The sequence below is a fragment of the Seriola dumerili genome, unplaced genomic scaffold (assembly GCF_002260705.1).
Source record: "Seriola dumerili isolate Sdu_G_001 unplaced genomic scaffold, Sdu_1.0 BDQW01000052.1, whole genome shotgun sequence".
Classification (NCBI taxonomy): Eukaryota; Metazoa; Chordata; class Actinopteri; order Carangiformes; family Carangidae; genus Seriola; species Seriola dumerili.
Genome location: NW_019174307.1, coordinates 5,255,530 through 5,276,700, shown reverse-complemented (window position 1 = coordinate 5,276,700; position 21,171 = coordinate 5,255,530). Strand labels below are relative to the sequence as shown.

The window sequence follows — 21,171 nt, the reverse complement described above, 5'->3', positions numbered from 1 at the left end:
GAGAGAAGAGGAGTTGGATGATGAACCTTTGGCGCTCTCGTTGACAGACAGTTTCCAGTGAGATTTTGCTGAGTCGCACCGTCAGAAAACAAGGACCTCCTATGTGTTTCAGAAATAATCCGACTCGGTGTTGGCTGAGCTGAGTCAGTTTAAACTTTGCTGGGGAATCTCCTTGAGGATTTGCTGCGTTCAACATGACGGTTCGTCTATCACGGATCCAACTTGCCCTGTTCTTTATCTTGCTCTGTCCGGTCAATATCATCGGACTGTGGTGGTAAGTGTTGTGTATTTACCACGTGTTTTATCTCTCTCTGTCTCCTGTCAAATTGGGATTCACATGATCTCACCGACATAGTTTTATTTAGTTTCTGCGCACAAACACGGGGCGTAATCATGTTTTCTATAATTACCCACAGCACCATCACTCAGCATTAGCTTACCGGCTTTTCACCTAAATACTCACACTGCTTCAGATTGTTCCCGGGATATCCCGAGAGCCTGGTCCAAAGACAACTGTGATCATCATAACTGAGCGAACAGTACAAGGCAACAGCAGCAGGATGTGAGGAGAACAGCTGACACAATACAGAGTGTCCTTACAAAATGACCAAACAGTCAGAGAAATCAGTAATGACACACATAAGTTCCTGTTGCTTGGATGTAGCCTAAAAAATAATACATATATTTAAATGTATATACAAGAAATTCAAACAATTATTAACACATTTTTCTCTTTATGCTTTTCTAATATTAAATTACATTATGCTAAAACTTTTGTATGCTCAATTAACCTATAATCAATTTATAATTGGTAAGCATTGAAAAATTCACTAACAAGTCACGGTGTGTCTTAATGAGACAGCGTAATGTGGGTTCCCAGCACGAAGAAGTTCATGAAGCTGCATCTTTTCTGAAGGGATAAGGTGTTCAGAGAGTCACAGGCTGAAGTAGGACAGAGAAAGAGAGAAACAGGAAGGTGAGAGAGGTGTCTGCTGTTCATTGCTTGCAGTAATACACAGAGGAGAGGGGAGAGGGAGAATGGTGGAGGGTGGTGGGTGTTGATGGTGTGTGTGTGTGTGTGTGTGTGTGTGTGTGTGTGTGTGTGTGTGTGTGTGTGTAGAGGGGGTTCAGAGTAAGGAATGTCAGGTGGCCCTCTAGGCACAGTGGATATGTCATCATAAAACAATCCATATAGGCTCAGCTCTGCAAGGTGTGTGACAGTTGGACAGACAGACAGACAACCCCTCTGCAGATCTGCTGATAACATGTGGGTCTCTGTCTGTCTGTCTGTCTGTCTGTCTGTCTGTCTGTCTGTCTGTCTGTCTGTCTGTCTGTCTGTTTGTAGTGCTTTCGTTGTCTTGTGTGCAGTGTTTCATTAGACAACATCCAATGTTTCTGTCCTCATCTCTTTCTCACTCACTCTCTCTCTCTCTCTTACACACACACACACACACTTCTGCAAAGTAGAGTTTGAATGTGAAGCTTTGTGTTTTTTTTTTTTTGTTTTTTTTCTTTCCAGCGAATCCTCCCACTGTTCATTCACAGCCCAGTCAAGGTCAATGTGGGATGTAGTGTCACTGAGGCTGTGTAAGTGGACTGTATGTCCTTGTCTGACTGGTAGATGGACTGGCAGCTGTAGAGGATGTGTGTCCACATCTGTTACAATGTGGAGAGGGACAGACAGCGGAGTTACTCAGCTGGTTTAAACCTCCGTTCTGTTTCCTTCTGCTCTCCATCATCAGATCTTTACGGTGTCCTCATTAAGCCGGACTCATAATCTGTTTTTATTATGTATTTTTCTGTATACATTGTCAGTCAGCTGAATCAGCATGATGCAATGTTTTCCTCTACCTGTTGACCAGGCAAATAGAAACTCCTATGCCGCAACACTGATCAAATCACAATTTTGTAATCACAAAGTTGTTGAGTAAATCAACATAAATACTGGTTAATGACAATAGGTGTGCTGTGTGATCGTGTATATTGACATTTAAAGACGGAGAGAGATTAGGGTTAGCTGTCCTGTTAACTTTACTGACGCACAATTTCCATTGTTATGTCATCATTTTCCAAAACTTGTTTTTCTTGTCCACTCAAAAATGCAAGGCTGTTGTTTTCAGATTTATCCACTCTGCAGAGCAGTTTTTGAGAAGCTCTGGTATCTGGCATGAAGAATGCTGGAATAATGTGGATGATGAGGCAAAATGGGGAGAAAAAGATGGATTTGTGGTATGTGGGTGTCCTAGTATGGACATATAATCAGATTAACCAGAGGGTGCTGATCTGTGCTTTGACCCAGCTGTGGAGAGAAAGAGGGAAAAACAATGTCCCTAGAGGGATCGGTAATTTATTACACTGCCTTCAAACACATGGTTTACTTGGGCTAAATCTGGCTAAATCCTGCCATGGTATAAACTAATTTAAATTATAATGTAAGATTTAAAAAAAATGTATATACTAAAAATTATATGAACCTTTATGGATCATTGTTCCATTATAAGCATTTGTTTCACATAAGCACTATGGTGTGGTCAAATGAAAGAGGAAAAATAAAAAGGAATAAAATAAGTGATTAATGTTTGCCACATACTCAAACCAATCTTTTCATATTTATGGGGTTTAATTCACAGAGAGAGCTTAACTTGTTAAGATCTGCCAAAATAACTCTGTTGCCCATTTATGTAATGTTTATGTCACTTTCCTACTGGCAGCACATTGTACAGGACCCAGGACATTTATTTTAAATGAAGCTGTAGAGGATTAAGAGCATCAACGCTAAGAAATCACCTACTTCCTCTTTATCCCCATTGACATACGTTGTCATCTTCTTTCACTCACTCACTTGTTCGCTGGCTCGCTTACTCACTCACTCACACAGACACGCGATACGCACATATTCATGCACAGACTTACACACACACACACACACACACACACGCTGACACACACACAGTGCCCAACTGTGGTGCAGCTAGGGTGAAGCCACACCTGTGGGTCGCTCCCTGGTCTGCCAGGACAATGATGCTCTCTGTTGAAAGCTGCTGGACATACCATCGTACATCTCTCTTTCTCAGTCTCATGCGCGCTCCTCTTGAATGTCTCTATCTCTGTCTGTCTTTAGTCATACTTGTCTTTTGAAGGAAAATACCTTTCATATAGATAGGTTGTCGCTGAAGGAAGAGAGAGAGAGCTGCAGTGAGAGACGGACGGTGGGAGAGATGAAATGCTGGGAGATAGCTGTCCTTTCAGAGCCTCTGCTGATTAGAGCGCTTTAATCATTTGGCCTGAGAGCAGAGAGCACAGCTCGGAGACTCAGAGGAGTGAGGAATGCCTTTGCTCTCTCATACTGGTTTTGACTCTAGTGCTTAGCAGGGCCAACTTTGCTCAGTGTGTTTGTATGTGTGTGTGTGTGTGTGTGTGTGTGTGTGTGTGTGTGTGTGTGTTTGTGTGAGTGTGCGTGTGTGTGTCTGTCATAGCCCCAGTTTGGCGGACAGCCTGCCTGGAACGTGCCACAGGCCCACAGGTGCACACACACACACACAAAACGTGTGTGTGTGTGTGTACGTGTGTGTGTGTGTGTACGTGTGTGTGTGTGTGTACGTGTGTGTGTGTGTGTACGTGTGTGTGTGTGTGTGTGTGTGTGTGTGTTGAAGTTCTGCCCTTTGTATGTTTATGTGTATGTCAGTACAAATACATCTTGAACCAGTGGATCCTGGTTAATCTGTTTAACATGCACTCAGAGATGTAAAAATGCACTTATTCAGTCACACAGTTGTGGGAACATATTTGTACACACACACACACACACACACACACACACACACACACACTGTATAGTCAGAACCGCCATCATCACCAGAGGAGAGTTTCATTGTAACAGATCTTATCTTGTCCACTCCACTCCTAGTCTGAAAAGCTAGATGTCTAATCAGGACCAGGGAGATGGGTACAGATAAAGATTAAATGACGATGTGGGTTTGGCATCAGGTAGAGAACTGAATTAAACATGTTTATGTGTGTATGTGGGTACGTGTGTGTCTGCAGTTGTGTGCAAGCATGCATTTCTGTAGACATTCGTGGTACAATGTACTCCAGTGCCAGAAATATATACAGGGCAGAGAGCAAAATAGTCCAAGAAATGTTCAAATGTCTCTGTAACTGGAGGAAGAATTGGCAGAAAATGTGACATTGCAAGCTGACGGAGATTTAACGTTAACTTGCAAAGTTAGGACTGGTTGCCTTGCAGAGTTCTGAATAGGAGTAGGAGTTGCTGTCGTCTAGAGTTTTGAGTTTTTTCCTTTTCTTTGGCACTGTTCAGAAACTTTTATCACAGTTGTCTGACCTGTTCCCATTTGTCATACTGCTTTCAACGGTGAGTGAGCAAGATTTCCCATCAAATAACAGTACAGAGTTTCTCATTCTAAATGCCATTTGTGGCCACTGACATTTTGTTGTAACATTGACTGACAGCAAAAATGACTATGATGACCCTGACACTGTAAAATGTTCTGTTATTGGCACAATAATGTGCTCACGTTAAGTTCTTCATTGGTTTAATCCAAGGCACCACAATACTAATGTAAATATACAGCTGAAGCCCATTTGAAGCCATTAATACCAAGTTACCAATATCTGGAAAGAGGGAAAGAAGTCATACCATCTACCACCCATGTGACTGTGATTACTGACTGACATCGTAGTAGCTAGCATACCACAGCTCACTACCACTGCTTGCTTATGTTATTTGTTAATTCATGTTAAAAAAAAATATCAAACTAATTCTTAAGATAAAGGTGATAATGTTGTTGCCTCTATAAATTACTGTAATTTACTGTACTGGTACTGTACTTCTTATGTAGGTATGATGCCGGCTACTCTTCTCAGTCACAGCAGCCTTCATAATGACTTGGGTTCCTAGCATAGACAGTAAATAAAGATGACGTCACCCATGGTTTCTGAAGAGTGGTTTTGAGGCTCAGAGTGGGCTGCTCCACCATCACCACCTTTTGTCTGACTCCGCCTAATTCTGGGCTAATCCAAAAATTTGCAGAGGTGGAGGATGAGTGGTTTAATAACTGTGGCAAGCATACGCTCCTGTTTGCATTGTTAGCACAACTGGGTGTGTGGGCGTCTTGCTTTAAGGCTAATCCGAAACTAATTCAAGCCAGGTGTGATGAGCGCAGACACTAATACCTGCTAATTAGTGCTAACATATAAATAAAAATGTTTTTGGCACCAGGCTCGAGTGGCCATTCGAGGAACTGCAGTTTTTGGTACTTCATTTTTCAGCTGTGGTGATTGCTGCTTGGCTCGTAGCTGTACTTTCCATATTACATATCTAGCGCTTAGCTTCACAGATCACAGAGTACATCCATGCACCTTTAAACCTCTTTGTCATCTACATATGTCTGTTCTTTGACAGTTTTCATCCTTTGGCTGTCTGGCTTGTTGGGTGTGTCACTGTTGTTACAAGAGAACAAACTGTGGATGTTTTTCTTGTGTGAAATTGGTTTAGTAGTGTTGGTTTCCTGCTGGTCACACTTTATTGCTACTGTTTAAATTGGGTGCATTACAAATTAAGTGTGTTGAAACTTTTTATTGCAACAAATTTCATTGTTCTCAACCTATTGTTTTACGCAACAAAAATAACATGGCATGTTTGAAAGTGATCAACGCGTCCCAGACTGCAGTGTCGGGATAACTGAAAAGCTGCTGCTGCTGGTACTCGGACCCTCTCACACTGCCCAGCCACAGACGGTGGGGAGTTGCTAAATTTGTTCCCATCCATCTTCGAAATTAGTTTAGGACTGCAGACAAATCTTACATGTGTTTTGATTTTCATCCTCATTTCTTTATCACCTTGCTTATCTCTTTGTATCTCATTATGTCTCCTCCTTATCTCACATTTAACCCCCCCCCACCATTTGTTTCCCATGTCTCCCTAGCTGTTTCTATTCTCGATCCTTTTTCTTTTTTTCCTTTTTCATATTCACTCTGGCGTCTCAGACTAGCGCTTGTCGTGACTCTCTTCATCTCCAGCATACTTGAGGGATTAAGGAGGGATGAAATTCACTCATTCGTGGGCGGAGTGAAAAAAAAGAAGGGCCCCGTACAGTACAGCACTTCATCTATGGTGCCGTGAGATCCTTTATGAAACCTGAGGTCGCTCTGAGCACCACTGTTTAATCTCTTTCTGACCCACCTCTGGGCCCAGAAAACACCGAATAAGGCGTCTATTTCTAATATCTTCATTTTTTCCCCCAAAATTTCCAGCTACGGTACATTATGAAAAACACTTCATCCAAGCCTTTTTTTGAAACAAATGTAAAAATATATCACTGATAAGACCTTATTCACATTTTTCAAGCAATGCAAGCAACCACAAGGTAAAGCTTTAGTTCTGGATCGGACCAGCTGTGAACTTGTTGCAGGTGGTAACAACCTTGATAGTCGTGCTATCAGTGCTTTTGATTTGGTTATTTTTGTTACTTTGTCTTGTTTTATCTCTTCCTCTGTATGACCCTGTCTCTGTTTTGAGACTTTATCATGATGAAGAACTTTTCATCTGAGACAGTGTTTCCCTAAAGTCCCTGATAATATCACTGGCTGCACATCCTTGTTGGTGTGTTGTGTTATCTGTTATCTGCTCAGGAGCTGCACAATAAATGACAGACTGGGGAACAGTGGAACTTTGCATGGGAAGGATCTGATTACTGTCTGACTTTGAAGTTCCCTCTCACAAGTATATGTGAGGTTTTATCTCTTTGCAAGTCTGCACTGTAGCAAGTGCACCTGCTTAGATAAATGTGCGCGCTCGTGTATATGCAAAATTGTGTGTGCAAACTGCATGTACGTGCAAGTATGAACATGGAGCGTCCCGTTGTAATTGTTTGAGCTGAGGGTCACATCGATCTGTATATGGTGCAGTAGAGTCAGTCCATTCATTCAAGTAGTTTTACTTTCATCGTGACTGCAGAAGACGACAGAGCAGGAGACAAACAAGACCGTTCCTGCAGGATTTGAGCTCAGGCCAACAGTTGTATACAGTTTACAGTTATTCTCAGCAGCAACATTTCTAACCAACCAAATAAGAATAGAAAGAGAAAAGACAAGATGACACAAGGAAAGTCAGATCTTAATCAGTGCACTGTTGTGTTAACTACTGCTGTAAAAAAGTAGACAACACTGGATGTGACATGCATGAATGACATATTCTGGTATTCTCAGTAATGATCACTGTGCTCCTCGTCATTTTCATGACATTACTTATTGTTTTTTAACATTCTCTATTTCCCTGCTTGTCCTCACACCTGCACTTTTTGGAGTCTATGACAAAGTACTCCCCTATTTTACTCTACCTCGCAGAGATGTGCACTTCAATGTTTCACTCTCCAAACAAGGGCAAGAATGCTGGGCACCTACAGTCATCCCGTTATCCAATTAATGCACCCCATTTTAGGGTATGTCTCCAGCAATGTGCTTTTCCACCTGAGTTCACTTCCCTTTCAGATTCATTCCCACATTCCCATTCTCCTCATCGTGCCCCATTTCTTAACTTCTGTCTAAGACAGTCCAACGCAGATTATCAGAACAGCCGTCAACCAACATTAAGCGATGATTCAGACTGAGAGTGTGAGCTGAGGTAAAGAAGAAAATGACATGGCACTCCCCTTTTTTGACTGTGGCTGCTTTCAGCAAATCAAAAAAAATAAAAAATTAGATTGGTTTCAGAAGAAACCAAAAGCAAAAAAAAAAAAAAAAATTAACTACTAAATACAAATTCTAAAGAGATCCAGCACAACATTTTACAGATGGGTTTTCATGTTTTTGTGCAATACAAAAGAGTTAATGCCCAGGGAGAAATCTTATCAAGAACCACAGTTCATTACAAAGTGCATGATTGTAAAAAAAATGCTGTTTTATAAATGTTATTATTAAAGTTGCATCTGCTCTTCCACCAGATGCAGTCTTGCTGTATCTCTTTCACCAGTCCACCTTGCAGTACTTTCTTTTGTGCTAAAGCAGAAGAGCAGAAGGAAAGTTTCTTCACGCTGTCGACGCCATCTAACTGTCTCTGTCTCTCACTTCCAGACTCTCTTTCTCTCTCTGACAGTGATACAGGGCTCAGAACAAAACTCCATCCAGTACATTCGCTAGTTTTACAACTCTACACCTCCCATTATAAAAACCAGGCTGGCTTTTGTGAGCTGCTGACAGAGCTGGCTTCCCAGAGCTGCCCCTGGCACATGCACACGCACAAGCGCACTTGCAAACACACACAAGGCACAAACAAGCCAATTCTCTCTCTCACATCCAGAGAAAAATTGAACATACTACATGGAAATACACTTATATGCATGGATATCAGTTTTACACTCTCTGTGTCTCACACACACACACACACACACACACACACACACACACACACACACACACACACACACACATACACATACACACACGTGCGCCCACGCACACACACACACTCACATGCACACCTACACACACACAAGCTTCCTGGTGGCAGTGGGTAGATAATAAGCGGTTGTTGAGAGGGAGTGTGTGTTGCTAAGTATTGTACATGTACCTGCTAATTAACACATAGAGACTGTCTGTATGATTTAATTATGTGTGACTACCACACACATACACGCTTAAAGAAAGACAAACACACACACACACACTGCACACATAGAACACCTGTATTGAAAATACTACATTGTTTCCATAGCGATATTGTCAATACACTCTCAATAATCATAGGAGGAATCCAACAGTGGGTGTCCTTGGAGAGTGGATACGGATATGTGTGTGCGTGACTGTGCAGACAGTGCATACACGCTCTGATGCACACAGTTGTCTGTGTGCTTATGTGCAAGTGCTTTTATTATTTTTTTACTCTAATTTGCAGGTTGTTACATTATACACCACATGTCACGGCTGATTATGTGGGATTACTGCTAATTTTCAGACAAGTTGAATTATTAGAATGGATTACAAGGAAACCATAACTGTGATACATGCTGTCTACCATGGTCATATATATCTAAGTCCTGGTGGTAACAGAATGTATTTGTCTTTGGATCTTACTTTCCATACTGTTATTGGCTAAGAGGCTGAAACAAGATGCCCTATGAATAATGTCTTCATTCGATCACGTGTTGACATGTTAGTCTGTCATATAAATGGCATTATTAGAATAAAAATAGATTGGTTTTCAAAAACACTGGGAAGGAGTTTGAGAGGATGAATGTGCGTGCCTGTGTGTGTGTGTGTGTGTGTGTGTGTGTGCACATGTCTTGCTCGGTATCAGACCGCCAGGAGAGGGGATGGTAAAGTGTTTGTTCTGCTTCTTAAAACAAACTCTCGAAGCAGATGAATGATACAGGCAGTGCGATTAACAGGCACAAGGCTGAATGAAAACCTATGAGGTAGTCCTTTGCTCTCTCCCATTCTCTGTGTCATGTAAACCCTTCCGACTCCTATTTCATGGGAAAAGTTATGGATCAGTTATGGACTAAAAGTCCCTGAATCTCCGCAGATGTGATAGAGTAAATGAAGTAAATGACAAAGGAGGGTTGTGAGAAACGGAGTTGAATGTACATAACATTAACAGCATGGAGGGGATGAGTGGCTGATTGCTAAGGCAAGAAGCAGAGGAAAAGAATGGAAATAAAGTCATCTTATAAAGCCACTTTGCTGTTATACCACTGAAGTGGCCACAGAGGCTGGCATTGCTTCAAAGTGGTAGAGCCAAGTCCTTCTTTCCCATTAAGAGTAAGAATAAACTATTTATCTTTATTATATACACTCATCTGTCAAAGCTATTGAGGAGGTCCACAGTCCGTATGTGTATATATATTTTAATGTTTTAAATATTTGAACTACACGAGGCATGCTTCATTTATCTCACTACACATTTAAATATGGATTTTTTTTCTTCTTCGTCTCTGTAATATAATATGTAGACTTCTCATTTAGATGGTTTTAATCTGGGAACGTCTTACGGAGGGCTGATTCGGGGAGAATGTGTGGTTTAAGCACTGAAGTCCTTAACTGCTACAAAAATCTCCAGAGAAGCTGTATCATCTGGAAATCTAGAAAGTCTGCCCTCTGGTTCACCAAAATCAACTTAGCATTAAGATCAACTGTAAACGGCCTGTCTGTTAAGAGACTTCCAACTGTGTGACTTCCAACTTTGTGAGGACCACACACTTCTTCCAAGTGTAGTCCAATAGCAAAACACAGACTGTGAATGTGACGTCAGAAGATGCCTCTGGGAAACTCTGTGCTCTCTTGTCTCCCATGTGCCTATTCAAGAGGCACATTGTCGCCACGGCTGAGATGTGGTGGGCAGAGTTGGCAGGCGAAGCAGCCGCAGAAGAAAACTTAGTTTGCATTTGGTTCGTGGCTGCTGATGAGTGCAGCCACATTGTTTACTGTGTGATTCAGTTAACAGGTGTTGCTCAACAAAAAAAAGCACAGTGAACTTTTCTATTGTTGTCATATCTCTCTGTAATTGTCCTCCTCTCTAACTTTGTGTAAAACTTTTGCAGGGCGGTGGGCAGTCCGCTGGTGATGGACCCCAACAGTATCTGCAGGAAGGCGAAGCGTCTGGCAGGGAAGCAGGCTGAGCTGTGCCAGACTCAGCCAGAGATTGTCAGTGAGGTGGCCAAAGGGGCCAGGCTGGGAGTCAGGGAGTGCCAATACCAGTTCAGGTACCGCCGGTGGAACTGCACCAGCCACAACAAGTACTTTGGCAAAATACTGCAGCAAGGTGAGTAAGGGAGGGATGGATGTGTGCAGTTTTGCTCATAGGATAGCAACACTTGTGTCCTTCTTTTTCCCATCTCTCATTTACCCCTAATATCTAGTTTGATTTGCCATTTATATCGAGTTAAGCAATAGTTCAACATTTTGGAAAAAGCACTTATTTGCTTCCCGCGGAAAATTAAACGAGAATGTCAATACCACTAGTAAGAAGTTGTAGCCAACACCCTATTAGCTAGTTTAGAGTAAAGACTGGAAACGGGGAAACAGCTAGTCTGGTTCTGTCCAAAAGGTAACAAAATCCACTCACCAGCACCTCAAAAGCTCACAGATGAACATATCCCATTTCTTGAAACTGTACAAAGATAGAAGAAAAAATACGATAATTTACGGTGTCAAAGGGATTTATGTGTGGGATTGTTTCGTGGACAGACGCAGTGACTTCCTGGGGTCACCGCAATATATATTCATGTATGTGATATTATGTGCTATGTCCTGGCACTGTAGCCAGATATTAGACAGGCAGAGTGGTACTGACCTTCTCATTTATTTCACAGCAAGAAAGCACTTGGATATGAATAAATTCCCATAATCATCTTTGCGCTCTCCACCAGTGCTTCCAAAAGCTTTTCATAGGATTTTCATAGGATTTCTTGGATGAAAAAAAAGACATTAAAAACATTGTCATGCCCCATTTTTCAACCACGAGTGTCTTAGGATCTGAACCCATGACCTCATGACCGCAGCCGGCGGCCTTACGTCAGCTTGAGGTCAGATCCCTGTCTGATGGCAGCACAACAGACAAGGGCAGCTGTTGTATTTCAGACCAGACATATTCACACTTGACTGACTCTCCTCTTCATCAGATTGGGCACGCTTGAAGTGATCAGCTAAGATTGCCTGTTCCCTTAACATCTCTCTGAAGATCTCTTGACATCTTCCTCCAGCTCTTTGAAGTCTGTAATATAACTGATGTTGGGTCAGCGCTGGGTCTTTTGCAATTACTGTGTTGGTTTTTCTCTCGTATGATTAGATTCATAGAGAGCCGTCTGTCTCTTCTTTGACTGGTAATACAGAGGACCTTTATCTGTGTGTATAGTCAACAAACAGGCAATAACTAATATTAATACACAACAAAAAATGTGTCAGACATGTTATTAAATCCATTTTGGGTCTCATTGCACGAGTATGGGCGTGTTGAAGTTTTTTGTTCTCCTTCCAGTAACATCACGAGGAAGTGGCACATGGCTTTTTGATTTAATTCATTTTCCATAGCACAACTCAACAGTGGAGACTGAAATGTAATTTTCAATCTACAGGATTTTTACAACTTTCCCATTTTGTAAAATTTGCGATAAATTCTTGGCGTAACACTACATTAAGATTCCAAGTTCCCCAAAGGAAGTACAATATTTTTAATATGATGTTTGACTGTTACATAAACTTTTAACAGTTTCTTGCATTGGAAAGATACATATCAGTGTGGAGCTGTTGCACAGCTAACATTTAGCATTTAAGTGTAAGGTGGTACTTATTACTTTCTGCTGTGACAAAGCCAAAAAATTTGTAATTTGACATTTTACGTGATTTAGACATTGCCCCTGTTTTGTGGGTCCCTGCAGTCAAAATAAAAGACCCGAGTCAGAACTTTGCCATTGTGTAACATTTGGAGCATCATTTGTAAAGTTTAAGTTTTATAAAAAAAAATAAAATAAAACATCCTCATATCTGTCTGCATGAATATACATTTTGTATGCTTCATCTCCGAACTGGAGAGTTTTAATGCAGAAATGCTTTGAAAGCTTCCTCTCTCTAAACCACATAAGCTACATTTGCACTAAGACCATATCCTGAACCACACATTTCAGTAACAGCAGGCCACATTAAAGCACATCAGCTACCCACATGAGCACAATTCAGCTTCTCACCGTCAGAAACATTATTTGTCAGTACCTCGTGCAGCTGAAACTGACATGGTTAAAGAGCATATTGTTTTGTCTCTTATCTCATTTGAATTTATGACACCACCAGTGTTGCCAGTGTCTCTGACAGAGAAATAAAGAAGGGAGAAAAAAGAAAGAAGGCAGAATGATAGATTGAGAAAGAAAGAAGGAGGAGAAGAGAGGGAGAGGAGGCAAGAATCTACCAGTAGGAGACAGACTAGCAATTAATCATAAATTCCTGCCTGTCTATAAGAGAGGCCAAAGTGCTCCTCTGTTTTGAAGTCTTTGTCCTCAATTACCTGGATCTGCTCTTAATGGCTGTTTATCATGAACTAGTACCAGTAAATGTCAAAATAAAAGTGCCTTTCTGTGTAATGCACTCTCTTTCTAAGTGGTTTACTTAACCTCATTGACCTCTGTTTAGAGTTTTATGTGATAGGGTTATACACTGACACACACCTCCTAACTGTACAGTGAAAACAAAGCCACGGGGTGTTTGGGTCTGGAGCACAACCAAACTGGCTGAACCATCTTTTCTTTTCTTTTTTTTTTTCTGTCTCCACTCTACAAAAACATCTCCAGGCTATCTTCAGCCATTATTCAAACATAAACCGTGCTGCACTTGTGTTATGTGCTGTGTTTGTTATGTGCTTCCTCAGAAATGGGATTCACTTTGTGGCATTGGTGTTGCATGTCAATGTGTGTGTCTAACTTAGAAAAAAGACTGTAGCTTGTCAGTGGATTAAGAAGTTAATTTCATAACAGTACAGGTAACGTGTGTGCGTGTGTGTGTGTGTGTGTGTGTGTGTGTGTGTGTGTGTGTGTGTGTGTGTGTGTGTGTATTTCATTCCTTACAATGTTTTGGATGATGAACATGAAAATGGATACGTCACATATCCAGCTGCATGGAAATTAGATAACACACATATATTCATGTGGCACCGTGCAAATGCTTACGTTTTGACTGGAGACCGAAAGTGTGAGGTGTGGGAATATTTGTGTGTGTGTTTGTGTAACAGGGGTTTTAGGTGATTTCACAACATTACTGCCATTTCACACGTTTATTGCCAAAAGTGTGAATGAATGAACATGTCGACACAAGGATGACAACTTATTTTGCATCAGAATCAAAATGTTCTTTTCTCTGGACATGAACCTTTCACGTACAGTCAGCTCCAAACCAAGGCTGAATTTCTGGTTTCTCGTCATTAAATGGTAGTTATTATCCTCTTTTCCTTGATCTCTGTTTAAATAACACACAGACCCTGGAGCGGTCATGACAGGCAGTGCAAGCCAGCCAGCATACCGTGATGCTGGCAGTCACAGAAGGGATGCTGCGGCTTTTCTTTGAAAGTCCCGATAGGTTGTGTGTACGAATGTGTGTGTGTGTGTGTGTGTGTGTGTGTGTGTGTGTGTGGACTATTATACTGCTGTAGAATAAACAAGGGCTCTTGCTCTGGGCTGTACAATTGTTGCACATTAATTAAACCAGTCATCAATCGTGTCAGAAATTTCAGAATTTTCTCATTAATGCTCTTGCACACAGGTCACACAGGTATACAGACATGTTGACACAGGTTTACACCTTTGCACGCTTTGTGTTTTCTTGTGGCCTTTTTAACTGGTATTTTAAATGAAGTGAGTAGAACTACTTTGTTTGTCAGACAGCAGTGATCAACGCTGACATGATAATGAAAACACTTTCAAGGTTTGACTTATGTGATTTTGTGTCACAAACCTGGCAAGTACACTGAGAGTGTCAGACATTAGGTTTAAATAAATCAAATAATCAATGTCAGGCTGTTGCGTTTTGAAGTCAGTGAGTTTCCACACCCGCGCAACACTTTGCTTTATGGTCCAGTTTGTTGTAGTCCAATTTTTGACCAGTTGCTTTAAGCAGAAATGGATTTAACACACATGAGCACTTATACCATCGTGGCACAGTAATTTGCCCCTCGTCTCAATGTGAGATGTAGAGGTTTTTACGAGTCTAAAATTCTGGACCCAATCAAAACAGACCAACTGAAAAAACGACCCAAAACCTACATGCATTAATTCTTTTTTTTTCTTTTTTTTTTTTTTTAAAAAGAGATCCAAACATATCAAAAGATAATTAGATCTGATTTAAAATAAAGTTGACCTGAATAGACCCTAGATTTTTAGTAAAAATGAAGATTGTCTCCTCAAATCCACGTGTATAAGACTTATTATCACACAGAACCAGGACCTATGGCAATACAATGGGACCCTGTCTGATATGTAGAGATAGTATATGGATCTTTCCTCCCACAATCCAAACACATGCAGGTAATGTTAATTGGTGACTTAGAAGGTATGAATTCATGTGGTTGTAATGCTGCAGCCTTCCAATTGATTTGTTCCCTGTCCGTGGTGTACCACTGCCTCTCGTCAATGTGAGAGCTACCCCCCGAGGCCCGGAAGATGATAAGACAGATGGTATAGTATATAATCAATGGATTCACTCCAGATGTTGTAATCTTGGGTTTTGTAGATAAGTGTTTTTTCCATACACCTGAGATTATAGTAGTAGGTCCCCATCTGTCCTCTAACTCAGCCACTTACATGACTTTGTGGCAAACTAGATACTGCAGGATGTATTGGAGCCTTTCCACAGCTCACAGTGCAGACTGTCTGTGTGCATTTGAAAAAAAAGAAAAAGAGCACTGCATGTTATCATCAGTTGCTGCAAGTGTCACACAAAATTAGCACTTGATTTTATGAGAAAACATTTTTTAACCTCTGCTTATCTGGACTGTGAGGTCATTGTCTCAGATTGAAGGTACCAGACCTCCTTTGTATCTTGGCCTAAAGTCAGAGCATTAAAAGAATATGTGCTAATTCTTGCAGAAGGGACCTCTGGAATTAGAAGCAGACATAGACAGGCCCAGACACCCACCGTGGCAGAGAATTTGTTTGGAATTCATGTCTCCGAGGAAAATATGAAACAGGGTGCCTCAAATCATCAGATTTTTGATAGCTTCTTTTACGCATAACAATACTCTTCTCTCTGTTTTCTCTCTCTCTTCTAACCCTGTGCTCTGTTGTTTTTATTTCCTGTTGTTTGACTTCTCTCTTTGTACACTTTTAGTGGGATCATATTTTGCTCCAAGTCACTGACACCTTTTGGAACCTTTTTTTTTTTTTTTTTTACCAGGAAAAAAAAAAAAGTTTAGTGGTAAATAAGACAGAGAAATAAGACATAATTAAACACATCAAAATGACATTTGTCTTCTGCAGATTGCCTACTAAATGCAGTGTCTCACCAGTGCATCTGAGGACATCTGGACAGGCTCCCAGCTTGTTTGGATACGGCATGTGTTACTATCACCATATTGTTCTAATAATGAGTTGTGTGCTGATGTTTTACACACGTGTCTCGAAAAAAAAAAAAACCCAGGGATGTTTTGAAGATGACACATCTTGATTTGAGACTGTCGCTGCTCCTGAAAATCTGAGCCCTTTTCTGCTGAGCAGCAGGAACAGTAAGGTGTGGTCTGTCTGAGCTGTAACAAGGGCATGCAGCACACACACACAGACACACACACACGCACGCACACAGACACACACACACACACACACGCACGCACGCACACACACACACACACACACAGACATACACACACACACACACACACACACACCCCCGATCAAATACAAACCATGAGATAAAAAACATTAGAGAAACTGACTATTTGTGAAATGCCATAAATGCTTTAAATCTCCATTAAACAGTATTTGTCACACACACAAACGCATTGACACGCATGCACACAAACCTACACAAATTTGCCTGCATTGGAGACATCTCTGGGTGTTGGGGTGTACAGCTGGTATTGATATCACGGCGTGCTGGGGTGTGCAGGTTTCGTCGCACGCCATCCATTCTGTGTGTGTGTGTGTGTGTGTGTGTGTGTGTGTGTGTGTGTTACCATTCCTAATGAATCCCATTCACTGAATCATGCGATATGGAGTTGGCAGTGTTGATGGTGGTGACTGCACGCTCACTGCCTTCCAGCTCTTAGAAATAAAAGTCCTCTGCTCAGTCTCTACACACATACAATGGCTGAACAAGTGGCTATTCTTCTTCTTCTTCTCGTCCTTATAACGCATTCATTTTATGTCTTTTTGACATAAATCTCTAAACAGGTTACATGTCTCTTTTTTGGAAAAGGCTTCGTAATTTCCTAAAACAGCTGGGCACTATAGTTTGTAGCGAGCGTTACTCAAACAGGAATAAATAGTGCAATTGTTAGGAACTAATTTCAGCAGCGGATTAATATGCATTTAGTGCCCTAGTGAGTGGCAGCGGGACGGCATATGCAAGATTGACTGAAAACAATCTACAGTGCCCGTGTTCATCTTAAGGAAAGAACTCAGTGGTGCAGCTGAGTGGTTCATCTATGAGTCTTCAATAGTTTTTGGAGCTCTATGGCACAGAGTAACAAACGTCAGGTTTTGTTCCTGACAATACAGATTCTCAGCTTCTTTCATAGCTGCACTTTTCTTGTGGACTGAACGACAATAGCTGCAATAACAGAGGATAAAGACGTGTTGAGCTGAGGGTGAGAATGATGCTGAAGCCACTGGCGAGGACAGACGATCAATTTGCAGTTGTGGTTGGACATGCCTTTAGCCAGGAGTGTTAAGCTCTGCGCCTGAAATAAACCAGCAGCTGTGGTGTGTATGAGTGTATGAGTGCATGACTGCGTGCATGTGTGTGCACGTGGGAGAGAGCCGGAGGACTAGCCGCCCTCTCAGCACTACAAATCCAGCGACGCTTGAGATTGCTTTCATCCTGTTCCATGTAGCAGAGATATCGACTGATTAACTGACTGGCTGGATGGAAGGACAGATGTCTGGATGAATGGATAGATGGATGGAAACTAGCTTCTTGCACTTGTAGAGTTCTTTCTTTTTCCTAGTTGTTATCCTGCGATTGATTGGGGAGGACATGTGGTTGATCAAATACAAAGACCATCGTGTGTCAGTGAAAAAATCAACAGATGTCTGAATGTGATGTGCTGTAATGTGTGGGTATTTATCATGTGATTGTACTATCACTGTATCATAATAAAAAATGTTGAACCCTGTGCAAAGTATGAATAAGCACATTCTCCAAAATGTTGAACTTATTATGGGAATGAAGGCAAGTGCCAGTCCTCTGTTTTGAGTTTTGGTGTGGGCCTGTTTAAACTGAGATTATGAATAATCCTTTAAATACATATATTTCTCTGTGTCATTAGATATCAGAATATCTTAAATAACTCTACTTCTTCATTTTGGCACCTCTGCGTGCAAGCCAAACTTCAATAAACTAAAGCCCCTCTTCTGCTTGACTCTTCCATTGTAGATATTCGGGAGACAGCGTTTGTTTACGCCATCACGGCAGCCGGGGTGACCCACGCTGTGACCCAGGCCTGCAGTATGGGAGACCTGCTGCAGTGCGGCTGCGAGGCCACCAGGAACAGAGCACCTCCGAGGCCTCCTTCATCCTCCTCCTCGGGGGATGGAGTCAAGTGGGAGTGGGGCGGCTGCGGAGATGATGTGGAGTTTGGTTATGAAAAGTCAAAACAGTTTATGGATGCCAAGAGGAGAAGAGGCAAGAGCGACATCAGGACGCTCATTGATCTGCACAACAATGAGGCTGGGCGGCTGGTAAGAAGTAGTCTGAGAATGAACGCCAGAGTATGTCTCCGCAGTTTTGAATGGGTAGAGTTAAGAATAAATTGACCACAACTTTAATGTATTTCATAAAAAAAAACACTACTACAACTACTACTACTGTGCTTAATGCAGAGAGGCCTGATGTTTCACTGCTCTGGAATATTCCTCATTCCACGAACACGTTAAAGAGAAAGACATCGCCCCTGGCCATATTTGTGTAGCGCCGTAAGCCGATATTCTGACAAGAATCAGGTTTCTGAAACACAAAAACAAGAACGTGCCACACATTTTGTTTTCAAGCCTGCGAGGCAGGTAGCTTCTAACATTTCCACAGCCCCTGTTCAAGTGTAAAGTTCCTCTTTGTTGCTCGTGCGGACACAGAGTGAATTATGGCCACGGCAGGTCATCGCGCTACAGAAAGAACAACTAGCAGCCTTTCATATGAGTTAATTGCGTTAATTTATGGTGTAGCTATAAGATGACATTTACCATTTGACCTGTCAGTGTTTTGTTGATCTCGGTTTGTTACACCCACCTGCAGAAATGTTGACACATGCACAAGCAAAACACAGAGTTACAGAGTTCACTGTAGCTGGGGTCAAAGGCAGGTAGAGAGTAAGAGAGGAGAGGAGGATTTTGGGATATAGTCTGTGCATGCATGTGTACTTGTATACACATTTTGCAAGTATGTGTGTGCGCGCGCGCGCGCGCATGTGTGTGTGTGTGTGTGTCTGTTTGTGTGAGTATGTGATGGGTTAATTATGTGCAGTATAAGTGAATGATCTGTTGTCAAGGCTTGTTAGATGTAGGAAGGCCTGAGGCAACCTGGAGCGAGAGAGGGGGGTTGTGGAGTTAAATTCCTTCTGAATAGCGTCTGCTTTTATCTTACCTATCTATCAGTGTGTGTCTGAGTGTGTGTATGTACGTTTGTGCGTGTGCGTGTGCGGGTGTGTGTGTTTGTGCGTGTGTGTGTGTGTGTGTGTGTGTGTGTGTGATCCGGTGGCTTTGTCTGTGATATATCATGAAAACACAATAATAAATTACCGCTTTAGAGAGCTTGTTATTTGTCAAAAGCAGCAGTTCTGCTTCACTTCAGGGTACAAGGTTAACACAAGTCTTTACCCCCTTTTTTTCTGTTTGACCAACCTTCTCCTTCTCTGCTTTTTCTTTTCACCTGTTTGCCCTCCTTCACCCTCTCCCCTCTCTCTCCCACCATACAAAACCCTGCACCCACACTCTCCTCCACACTCTCCCTTCCCAGGCAGTGAAGCTCTACATGAGGACAGAGTGCAAATGCCACGGACTGTCGGGCTCGTGCACCTTGCGCACTTGCTGGAAAAAGATGCCTCATTTCCGTGAGGTAGGCGACCGTCTGCTGGAGCGCTTCAACGGCGCCTCCAAAGTGATGGGCGGCAACGACGGCAAGACCCTGATCCCAGTCGGCCAGAACATAAAGCCACCAGATAAGCAGGATCTGATCTACTCGGACGAGTCGCCCGATTTCTGCCTTGCAAATCGGAAAACGGGTTCACTTGGGACTCGAGGCCGCATGTGCAACAGCACAGCCATGGACATCAGCGGCTGTGACCTGCTGTGCTGCGAGCGTGGCTACAGGGAGGAAACAGTGGTGTTTGAGGAGAACTGTCTGTGTCGTTTCCACTGGTGTTGTGTGGTCCAGTGCAAGAAGTGCTTGGTCCGAAAAGAGCTTAGTCTCTGTCACTGATGAACTGATGAACTGAGGTTGAGAGTAGTCTGTGTGACATGGTTCATTATAATTACGTCTGTTACTTTTTGAGGTGTTTGCTTTTAGTTGTGTAAGTGTGAAAGAAGGAAAGGGTTTGGACTTTCATGGTGATCCTTTCCTTTCCCGTTTTTGCACCAGTTACAATCAGACAATGCCCCCAAAAAATTTCATTTCAAATAGTGATCGGCTTCCAGAAAGACGTAAACGCAACCGCACGGAACCAATGGAAAACAGGGACTATGTTACTTCACTGAACTACCTATTTTTCATTTCTTGTTTATGAAAATGGACCAAAGAATGTGAAAATGTGCATTTTCCATCTAATTGAAAGAGGAGGACCTATGCTTGGAAGACCTTGACACGACCAGCCAACAGTTATTTTCGTGCCTCTTCCTTCCACTACCAGTTCAACAGCAGAGCTTGCTGTGGGTCTCAAACCAAAGAGTTTATGGCATCAACATGTATTGATGCACCCGATTTGATTACGCAATTTCCTTGATTGTATGAACTGGCCACATTGAAGATTATGTGTTTTTCCTGTACTATCTGGCATTAAGAGTCCTTCAGAGACTGCTGTCTATCTGCAGCGTCACAGAAAAATCATGGATCATGGAAACAAAAATCTGATTGTTACCCCAACATATAAGCGCAGTTTAAGGTATCTTTAATTCTTGATCGGAGCATCTTTACAGGCCTATTATACCAAGATCTTGCAAACTGTTGATCACCATCGCAGCAGTCCCTCAGTTACAGTAACTGTAGCCTAACCTTGTCATGGAGCAGGCACACCACATACATAAAGATACTGGTCTTTGACCTTTTTTTTTTTTTTTTTTTGCTACTGCGTCAAAAATTTACCAAAAAGGGAAATGGTATCACATTATCATATTTGAAGAATGCTGTCAACACCATGTTTTACAGGTGAGGACTTGGCCTGCCAGCAAAGACTGTTATTTATATAAAGATATGATAACAAGACTACTCACTTCCATCTCTCTCAGAAGCACTTTGGATGCAACGGCTGCCATG

General features: G+C 41.9%; 1 protein-coding gene across 1 annotated transcript; it reads left to right on the top strand.

Annotated features, from left to right (window-relative positions):
- The first annotated feature begins 194 nt into the window (after positions 1-194).
- On the top strand, positions 195-20,947 carry wnt6 (Wnt family member 6). Its single transcript, XM_022740842.1, has 4 exons — positions 195-274; positions 10,557-10,777; positions 18,085-18,389; positions 19,660-20,947. Exons 1-4 carry the CDS (start codon positions 195-197, stop codon positions 20,119-20,121), a joined length of 1,068 nt encoding a protein of 355 aa, XP_022596563.1. The 3' UTR covers positions 20,122-20,947.
- Positions 20,948-21,171: the final 224 nt, after the last annotated feature.

Bases quoted from the DNA above. Each gene is read 5' to 3' on its own strand.
- wnt6 (XM_022740842.1), top strand. From the start codon at position 195: ATGACGGTTCGTCTATCACGGATCCAACTTGCCCTGTTCTTTATCTTG. The intron at 275-10,556 runs GTAAGTGTTGTG...AAACTTTTGCAG, and splicing joins AATATCATCGGACTGTGGTG to GGCGGTGGGCAGTCCGCTGG. The intron at 10,778-18,084 runs GTGAGTAAGGGA...CTTCCATTGTAG, and splicing joins TGGCAAAATACTGCAGCAAG to ATATTCGGGAGACAGCGTTT.